The sequence below is a fragment of the Manihot esculenta genome, chromosome 3 (assembly GCF_001659605.2).
Source record: "Manihot esculenta cultivar AM560-2 chromosome 3, M.esculenta_v8, whole genome shotgun sequence".
NCBI classification, from domain to species: domain Eukaryota; kingdom Viridiplantae; phylum Streptophyta; class Magnoliopsida; order Malpighiales; family Euphorbiaceae; genus Manihot; species Manihot esculenta.
The window spans coordinates 29,629,225-29,639,922 of record NC_035163.2 but is presented as its reverse complement, the minus strand read 5'-3'; the positions used below and the strand labels follow the sequence as shown (position 1 = coordinate 29,639,922).

General features: G+C 29.8%; 1 protein-coding gene across 1 annotated transcript; it reads left to right on the top strand.

The window, feature by feature from the left end:
- The first annotated feature begins 4,436 nt into the window (after positions 1–4,436).
- On the top strand, positions 4,437–10,051 carry LOC110611476 (pyruvate kinase isozyme A, chloroplastic). The gene is made up of 6 exons (XM_021751850.1): positions 4,437–5,215; positions 5,916–6,006; positions 6,140–6,333; positions 7,951–8,072; positions 8,498–8,976; positions 9,375–10,051. The coding sequence occupies exons 1-6, from the start codon at positions 4,637–4,639 to the stop codon at positions 9,674–9,676; spliced, it is 1,767 nt and encodes a 588-aa protein (XP_021607542.1). The 5' UTR covers positions 4,437–4,636; the 3' UTR covers positions 9,677–10,051.
- Positions 10,052–10,698: the final 647 nt, after the last annotated feature.

Below are 10,698 nucleotides of genomic sequence, written 5' to 3'. Positions count from 1 at the left end.
CTTCCCAGTGCGTGCTGATTTGCCACCTAACTTGTTCCAATTGCGTCACATGTTGAATAATCTGCAATATGGCCAAATAATTATATATATATATATATATATATTATTATGTGCTTTGTAAAATTGATTACTAAAGTGTTACCAAAGTTTTTTAAACAACATATTTATAAAAATGAAATAGATTAATGGAGATTTTTTCTTTTTACAAGTGCTTTCAAATTTAAATCTTAAGTATTATATATTTTAAAATTTAAAAACAAATATTTTCTATCGAAAATAAATTTGAATTAATTGAATTTCCAAACTCTTAAACGTCTAAAGCTTCAGATCAGGAAAAAAAAAAAAAAAAAAAAAAAAGTGGGGCTTAAAAGGTAAATTGCATCTCAAGTGGGCTCGACTGCTCGTACTGTAGAATAATAGAATATTCTCGGAGCATCAACGTCTCCGCGATCCAGAAGCAGATGTACTGCGCAATAAAATACAAAATGAAAACCTTTCCCTTTCCGCACGACAACTAATATCTACACCAATATCAAAATCGTCCCAAATTTTGCGGAAAATTTAGACTAATTTACTGACTAATCTATAAAATTTATGATTTAATTCATATATTTCTAATATTAGTATTTTTATTTTTTAATAAAATAATCATTTTATTAATATTATAATTAATTAATTATAAATTAAAAAATTAATTAAATTAAAAGAATTAAACTGTTATAAATATTAAAATTATAAGAATTATATTTTTATAGAAATTAAAATTAAATAAATTAAACTATTATAATTTAATAGTGAATTTTAATAAAATATATATTTTGTAATAGAATAAAATTTTAAATTATTTTTTATTGAAATAACAAAGTTTAAATTATGAATTTTTTTATTAAATTTCAAGCATTATATTAGAAATTGCTTTAACCTTTTTACTTAGCTAAACATTGATATTAAACTAAAAATAAATAAATAATATTGGTTTCGTAATTATTAGTAATTTTTCATGTGTAAATTTTTATTTAATTTCCATGATTTTAGTTATTTTTAAATTATTAATTATTCAATTCTTACAGTAAATTGTATGAGTTAACTGGTTATTATTTTGAAATTACTTAAAAGAGTTATAATTTTAAAATTGTTATTTTAAATTTACACTGATCGGATCGTTATGTTTTGAAATTATATAAATTAGAATTTCCATCTGTGTCGTTGCACAGCAATTATTAGATTTTTTGATGCATCATATTTTTATTTTTTTTTTTAAATAAAATAATTATTTTAAAACAATAAATATAAAATGTAACAGTTTAAAAAGTTTACCGAATTCAATTCATATGTTGGAAATTTATACTCTTTCTCATAAACACATTAATGTTATATTTGATATTTAAATATTTCAACCCGCGTCCCAGATTTAATTTCATGATAAATGTATTTAATTTCATGCTACTAACTCAATATCTAATTTTCATTTAAAAAATATTAAATTTAAATTTATTAAAAAATTTAAAAATAATAATAAAAAAATTAATATTATTCCAATACATATAAAACTACTCATATTAAAGAGAATTCAAAAGAATAAACCAAGACAAAAAAATCAAAAGTTAAGGCGGTAAGAAAGAAAATTTAAAAGAAAAATTTCCAAAAATTTAAACAATATTTATCTATGTATGAAAAAAATTATATTTTATCATTTTATTTATAAAATAATTTTGAATATAATTTTTTTAACTATAGTATTTATTTTAAATAATAATATAAATAAATTTTATTATTAATCAAATCATCATATTTATATTATATTTTTATTTTTTAATAATTCATTAATTTATAAAGATCGAACGTATTGATTAAAAACAATATATAATATAATTATTTTTATAATTATATAATAATAATTTTTTATTAAAAAGTATTTTATATGTTAATTATTTATATAATTAATAAATGTTTTTAAATTATAACGCTAATAAATTTATTTATTTTTATTATGATGAGAAATTTAAATATTTTATTCTTTATAAATAAATAAACTTCTATCTCCACAAATGAAATATTTTATTATTATTCTTATTATGATTTCACAAATTTAGATTGAAAATTTTATTAAAATAATTCAAAAATTAAGAAAAAAAATTATTTTTTTATTCTATCATCTCTCTCCAAAACCCTAATAGGTAGATTAATTAGAGATAATTATATTTTAGTAATTTCACGTATTACTAGGGAGTTGTATAAATGGAGGGATTAAAAATGGTTAATAATTTGATAAGAAAAGTAATAAATAAACAATGATTTAAAAAGATAGTGGCAATTCAATGAGTCTTCCAAAATAAATAATTAAATAAATAATTTCACGAAATAATTTATTACCTTTTTCATTCTCATCCTCCTCTTGAATTAGAGAATTTGATTTCCCATTTAAGAGACTCACCGTTTCTTTTTCTAACATAATGAAACAAAACATAAAAATCGCAATTCCCTCTACGTGTATAATTTGCCTTGTATATCACATCAATTATTATTTTTATAAGCATAAATTATTTTTTTAAATTTATACATAAAAAATTATATTCACCATAAAATATAAAACTGCAATTTAATTCATATGCTTAAATCAATTTAATGTTTCAATTTTACCATTTTAAAAAAAAAAGTTTCAATTTTAAAATTCATATTTTGAATTGTTTGGCATTTAAATAAACATATAAAATTAGTTGTCGTCGTTAAAATTACAAATAGTTCTCCATTAATTTTAATTAAAATAATCAAAATACCCTTTATTATATTTTTGATTTGAAATAATTGAGTTTATGAAATTTAATGAAATATACAATTTAATCTCTTAATTAAATAATTATATTTTTCAAAATACTTATTTTTTTTTTCGACGCAAATTTCATTCTGTAATACTTTTATGATTCAATACTCTCGCATTTCTCTCCTTAAATCTAACTTCTTCATTCCCCTTTCTATGGAAAACGATCTGCGTCAATTGACTGTCGATAAAAAAAAAATGTTGTTGTCCCTGTTAAGAACTCCAGAGATATTCCGATAGTCACTTATAATTTCTGTATGGTGGAAATATTTCTCACGTACAATCCAATCAATTTTTAGAATATGCAAACCTCTTTGACAGATTTATTGCGGCAATCCTCGGACAGTTATTGCATTAAAAAATTCGGTTCCTAGTTACAAGTCAGACATTTTATTTTTTATGGAAATAAAAACTCTTAATTCTCGTATGAAATTTTTTCGTAATTTTTTACATTTTGATGGTTGTTTCATAAGGATTGGGAGGAGGTTTTTCGCTAATGTGGAAAAGTCATGAGTCTGTTTCTATGGTTGTCTTTTCTTCAATTTTTATTGATTCGGTTATTTCGGAAGGTAATGTTCAATAGAGATTTAATAATTATTATGGGTTTCCGGAATTACAATGACGACGTCAGTCTTGAAATCTTATTCGAATTTTATATCGTACAAGCTCTTTTCCGTAACTTTATTTGGGAGATTTTAATAATTTATGCTAGAGAGATAAGAAAGAAATAAAATTATCTTTGCTAAATTATCTTATAAAGGAGTTTAGACCTTGAGGAACATTTTTGCCAAATTATTTTATGCAGAGATTTGATTTTGAATAATTATAAATTTTTGTTAGACTCTAGAACTGATATTTCTGTTAGATGGATTCATCATAATGTTAGAAGGTTAGAGAATTTATCTAGTATAATCCCTTTTTATTTGGGATAATATATATTATATTTTTATTTGATAAAATTTTATTAATACAATAAGTAGTTTTATTTTAAAAAAATATAAATAATTTTAATTATATATAAATAAATTCCTATATTTCTCTACAAATAAGTGTCTTTATAATTATAAAATTAATCTATAAATATTATAATTGCTCACAAATAAATCATGTCTTTTTTATAAATTAAATTCTAAAATATTAGGATTGTTATTCAATAAATTTTTATAAATTAATTCATAAATATTATACTTATTTATAAATAAATCCTTTATATGTTTTTATGAATTGATATATAAATATTAACTACAAGATTAAACTATTGATTTTACTAAACTATAAACTAAATTTTAATTAACCTCATTACAATGATAACATAGAATTTTTTTTTATCTCAAATTAAAATATGGAAAAATTTTAGGTTGACTTTCATTAAGTACGTTTGAAATTTCACAATGTTTATATATACAACCAGACACCTCATTCATTTTTTAAAAAAATTATTATTTAATTTTTATATCATAAAGCTAGTTTCAATAACACCTAAAATGTTCCCATACATCATTTTAGCTAAATTGTAGTAGTTTACCTTAAAGCCTGTGGTTAAAAAAACAGAAGTTTATTTTGACCCGTTTAGCACCAGTTTCACTTTTTCCAATTCTTAAAGATGGGTTTGGTTTTGTCATCCCACAATGCGATTTTCGCTGGCTGCTCGGCGACTTCTACAAAGCTCACTCAAACCTCGTTTCTTGTTATATCCGCCCCTCTCTCTAAAATCAAATCTCCACCCATTACTATATTTCGCATTTCAACTCCCCAAACATTGTCTTCCTCTTTCTTTCCCAGCGACGTCTCCACTGTTCCTTGCATTTCTCGGCAACCATGTCACAGTCTCTCCATTTATTCACTCAAACAAATCGCTCCCCAAACCTCACTTTCACTAAGCATCCTTTCCCTAAATCTAATCTTCCTGCTTCCAATTGCTGGTTCCCGGTTACTTCAGCTCCTAAATCTATCTCCGTCAGGACATCTGCTGCATCAGATCCCAACTCTGCGCCGTCGTCTCAAGTATTGGTTTCCAGTAATGGTACAGGCGGCGGCGTGGTGGCGACGGAGTATAGTTCATTATCCGTGGCTGATGTTTGTTCGATTGAGGTGGATGCGGTGACGGAGGCGGAATTGAAGGAGAATGGATTTAGGAGCACGAGGAGGACGAAGATTGTTTGTACGATCGGTCCGGCCACATGCGGCTTTGAGCAGCTGGAGGCGCTGGCGGTCGGAGGCATGAACGTGGCTAGGATTAATATGTGTCATGGAACTCGCGAGTGGCACAAGAGCGTCATTGAGCGAGTTAGGAAACTGAATGAGGAGAAGGGCTTTGCTGTGGCCATTATGATGGATACTGAAGGAAGTGAGATTCACATGGGCGATCTTGGTGGAGCTTCTTCTGCCAAAGCTGAGGTGAGTTTTAGACTCAAAGATATTTTCGTGTCTAGTGGCGCACGTAATTCCATTGGAGATCTTTTGTACGAGTTATTAGATTACCGTATTGATTTCCAAATTATTGCTATTGTTTTTGTTCTCGTTATCTTTTGTTATATAGTTGATTTCACATTCGTAGGAAGCTATGAATATAAAGATTAAGATGAAGGCCTGCGATTAGTTTCTCAGTTAGGAATTTTGTTAATTGCTACTTGATTCACTCCGGTGGATTTCATTTAGTATCAACTGTTATTGACTGAGATTGTATCCTTTTTCCCCACATTCGTTAGCATCTATACATGCATTGTATAGAAAGGCTTGTTTTGCCAACACCTGCGTTTGAATGAAGACTTGATTTAACGTGATACCTTGTCATTATTGATCAAATACATTGTTACTATGTTTTTATCTGAATTGGCATTGAGCAAAGAAGAACTACTTTTATAATGAAATAGATTTGGCATTATTATCATTACTATCATTAGTTTCCACTTCCACAGATGGCGTTACCTTGCTGATAGAATTATGTCCCAATGAATCATCTGGTTCTGCTGTCAAAATCTAGCATCATGATGAATCATTTTTTAAAATGTTCTTGCAACAAAAATCTTATTTAATTTAGGCAGGTTTTTTTTACAATTTTGGAACTTAATTGTATTATGTTTCTCTGAATGCGCAGGATGGTGAAATCTGGACTTTCAGTGTTAGAGCCTTTGACTCACCTCGTCCAGAACGCACAATCAATGTGAACTATGATGGTTTTGCTGAGGGTATTTTCATCACATAATCCTTTGCTTGAAGTTATCTTTATGAGAAGTGACATCTTTTACTGTTCTGTTCTCTTTTTGCTGATGCACATGTTAATTCTCAAATAATCTTGAGACAGTAATTCATGTGATACAGATGTGAAAGTTGGGGACGAACTCCTTGTGGATGGTGGGATGGTACGGTTTGAGGTGATTGAGAAAATTGGTCCAGATGTCAAGTGTCGATGTACTGATCCTGGACTGTTACTGCCACGGGCTAATTTGACTTTCTGGAGGGATGGGAGTCTAGTGCGAGAACGTAATGCCATGCTTCCCACAATATCCTCTAAGGTTGGTGAATCTTCTCCTACCCTTCCCTGTCCCTTCTTTTCCCTGCCTATTTTTTAGAAGTAATATCTCTTTCTGACCGTGAATTATATTATCCAAATAGTGGTTATTCATGTATATTCAATAACTAGAAAAGGCTTAATAGAGGTTTCCCACTATATGCTTGAGATTAATTAGTGATTATGACGCAAAATTTTGATAGTTTATTAATATTAAAAGTGAAGTCAAATTTAAATTTAAACTAACACCCTTCTCTAACTCTGCCAAATTTGTTTTCCTCTCTTCTATTGTTTTGAGAATTAGCAAAAAAAAAAAAAATAAAAGAAAAGCAACCGTGGCTTTTGGAAAGTGAAAAGAGCAGTTGAAAGATCAAATGAAGAATTTTAAAATGTTGAAGGTGATTCAAGTGATGGAGAAGAAATAGAATAGATAAGTAAGCTGTTACATATCAGACCTGTAATTCCCTTTGAAACAGTGAAATAGGGGGAGAGAGATATAAGTAGATTGGGTTGAGAAAAGAAATAGAAAGAGGAAAAGTAATAAAGAGAATTGGGGAAGAGGACAAAGCAAAACTAGAGAAAAATAGATTATCTTGAATATATATCTCTTTACAAGTAAGTTTTTATTTACACTGTTTTGGGTCCCATAACTACTTTCTGCAGTTACAACTGACTGAAGAGAATAATATGCTATTGATGGTCTAATCCACTACTTCTTTATTCCTTAGCCTTAAGTCATAACATAAGCCTAATAATTCAATTTAACTTTATGATTCTAAGCTAAATTACATGAATTTTATATACACATTTAATGTTAAAAGAATTTTACTTTAAATTACATGATTTTCATCCATATAATTCAAGACAAATGGTGCGATATGTATAGTGTAGTGTGACCCCATATATCATACTAACCAAGTCTACCTCTCGTATTGCTTATAAAAATAGTCATATCTTGTACCTGTACCACATGTCACAGTAAACCACAAATCAAGTAACATTGTTTTGGATGGGAAGTCTTGTAAAGAGAAACATCATTTCCATTACATTCTGGGATTTATAAATAGCTTTCATCATCCTTCTCATTGTAAGAAACTTCACTTTGATGAAGTTTCCATTAGAAATTTCCCCTTTATGCTATGTACCACCATGAGATGGTCCATTTGTGTGCATCATTTCTTTAGTGGGTAACCTTCTCTAAATTATCATTTTAATTTCAGGTGATAATTGATCTCAATGCCATTTATAATTATAAAAAAAAATTAGTAAACTATATTAACTGTAGTATTGTACTTCAAGTAGAACTTATGTGTTGGCTTCTTGATTTTAATTCAACATGGGCTGAAAGTCAGTTTCAGACTTGACTGTGGTTGATTAAACTTTGCAAGTAATTGTTGCCTCCTATCAGTGTGAGTGGATGAGTGTACATGGCTAAACAAGTTGTTTGTGTTGTATGTGCAAATGTATACAGGCATGCGTATTATTATAATATTATTTGCATGAACTTCCAATGTTGTGCATGCCATATCAGTTGTCTGTGCTGCATTAAATTTTTCTAGAATCTGTTTTTTTTTATTGGAAACATTTCATATATTCTCTTGCTCGTTCTTTTTCATTACAGGATTGGTTAGACATTGATTTTGGTATTGCAGAAGGTGTTGATTTTATTGCAATATCCTTTGTCAAGTCTGCTGAAGTGATTAATCATCTCAAAAGCTACATTGCTGCACGGACTCGTGATACGTAAGCACATTTAACACTTCATATTAAAATTTCCAGTATTGTGTATTTGTGTTTGAATCTTATTAATAACCAGACCCTTGTTTTGAATTTGACTGGATACTTCACTGCCAGTTAGCATATCTTTACAAGTTAAATTATCTGAGCTTTTTTATCAATCTCATGTACTGTTCATTATGTGATGGCCTGAGTTGTTCTGATTTCTTTGTTGTCTTGCTTGCAAGTCATTACAATTTTTATATAAAACCAATCAGTCTTTACTGTTGACAGTTACAATATAACTTAAAAATGTTTTTAACTGAATGTGTTGTGTGTGTTTTTAACTGCCAGTTAGCATATATTGTATGTGTTTTAACTATAATTGCTTTCATTCTAAAAACGGTTAGCACCTGTTACAATCTTTTTGGACTTTTTATATTCTGATGCAGTGACATAGCTCTTATTGCAAAGATAGAGAGCATTGACTCATTGAAGAACTTGGAGGAGATCATTCAAGCATCAGATGGAGCTATGGTAGCAAGAGGAGATCTCGGTGCACAGATACCGTTGGAACAAGTCCCATCAGCGCAGCAAAAAATTGTTCAGCTCTGCAGGCAGCTAAATAAGCCAGTCATTGTGGCCTCACAATTACTTGAATCCATGATTGAATACCCTACACCCACCAGAGCAGAAGTAGCTGATGTTTCTGAAGCAGTTAGGCAGCGGGCTGATGCTTTGATGCTCTCTGGTGAGTCAGCCATGGGCCAGTTCCCAGAGAAGGCATTGGCTGTTCTTAGAAGTGTCAGCGTAAGAATTGAGAAGTGGTGGAGAGAAGAGAAACGCCATGAAGCTATGGAACTTCCAGCTGTAGGATCCACATTTTCCGACTTTATCTCTGAAGAGATCTGCAACTCTGCTGCCAAGATGGGTAAGCATTCTTTGGTTCAAGTCTATATATCAGTTGATGGATCTAGTGAATTCTTTTGTGATTAAATGATATATTTCCAGAATATAAGTTTATACAAGGTTTGGTTTGGAGAGAATTTCTTGAACTGAATCAGGCTGTTTACTTGGTGTATATTGCATTAAAAACTTGGGACACTTTCTACACTAGTCACTGAGAAATTTCTATATCCTGCTAAGTGGGTTTCAAGTTTTGGTTCTTTTATCTAGCACCTCCTATTTATCTATTGGCTAGTTCAATGATAGGAATACTCCTAAACCTAAAAGGTCAAGCCGTCAAGGCACTATTTTTATGTGCATCAGTGTGTAGTTATGTTCCTTAGATGATGGTCATGATGCATCATGATATGTGTGATTTTGCAGCTAACAATTTGGCGGTGGATGCTCTTTTTGTCTATACAAAGAATGGTCACATGGCATCTCTCTTGTCTCGATGCCGGCCAGACTGTCCAATCTTTGCTTTCACAACCACAGCGTCTGTAAGGAGACGCCTGAACCTACAGTGGGGCCTGATACCTTTCCGCCTGAGCTTTTCAGATGACATGGAAAGCAACCTTAATAAAACCTTCTCCTTGCTCAAGGCTAGAGGAATGATCAAATCAGGCGACCTTGTTATAGCTGTTTCAGACATGCTACAGTCCATCCAAGTCATGAATGTTCCTTAAGATTTTATTTTAAATTGCTATCGCCTGTTAGACTATGTTATCTATTATTTGCTATGTCCTTGGCTACCGGTTCTACAATTTGGTTACTGCTGGAATACTCTTGATACTTGGATTGGTGTCCACTTGAGCAACTGATTTTTTGGCTGGTGATCACAATTTTAACCAGCGACTTTATTTTGTTTAGAGTGAGAGTTATATATTTCAAAATGTACCAATGAAGATAGAGCTGTAATTAGAAACAATGTACCCATGTAGCATTTTGTTGTTTAGCAACTAGGCTGTGTTTCCAGTCCACAAATGCTTAGACCAAGCATAATCTACACACACTGTTGGCAGATTCTTTAAGCTATTATGTTATTCCATGTCTCTTGTCTATATTCATCTATTCAAATGCTTATCACTAATATCCAATACTGTGATTACCAAGGAATTAATTACTCATTATTTCACAATCAAGGAGAGCCCTTCTCCTCTCAAGGCTGGTTTCTCGCCACTGAAAAATTATGTGTGAAGGGTTAAAGGCTTTTCAGAAATTGTCGCAGCTTGCTACTTCTACTGAATCTAATAACAGGATTTGAGATCTATATCTTGATTAATTTAATTTCACGAAAATAAGAAAATTTGGGTTTGAATTGTATCGGATCTTACTTCATGAAAGTATTAAAAAACAATAAGTAGAGCAAAATTAATTCAGATTTCCACTGATTGCAACATGAAAGTTGAAAACTTTAATCCTTCTCAGCAGTACATATTTATCAGAAAAAAAAAAGAAGCAAGAATCAATCACGTATTTACGATTGTGAAGTTTCAACTAAAACCTAAAACAATTGACTGCTCTATCTCTGTAACAACAAAGACGCATCAGCTTTATGAGTTTTGTCCAGAGTTGCGAAAACTGTTTGGAAATGCAATTTAATTTCAATGAGTATAAATTAATATTTTTAAACATTTTAATTAATATATATTACAAAAGCATTTCAAAAAACAATGTTAAAATAACCTAATTGTGGAATTTTTTTTTT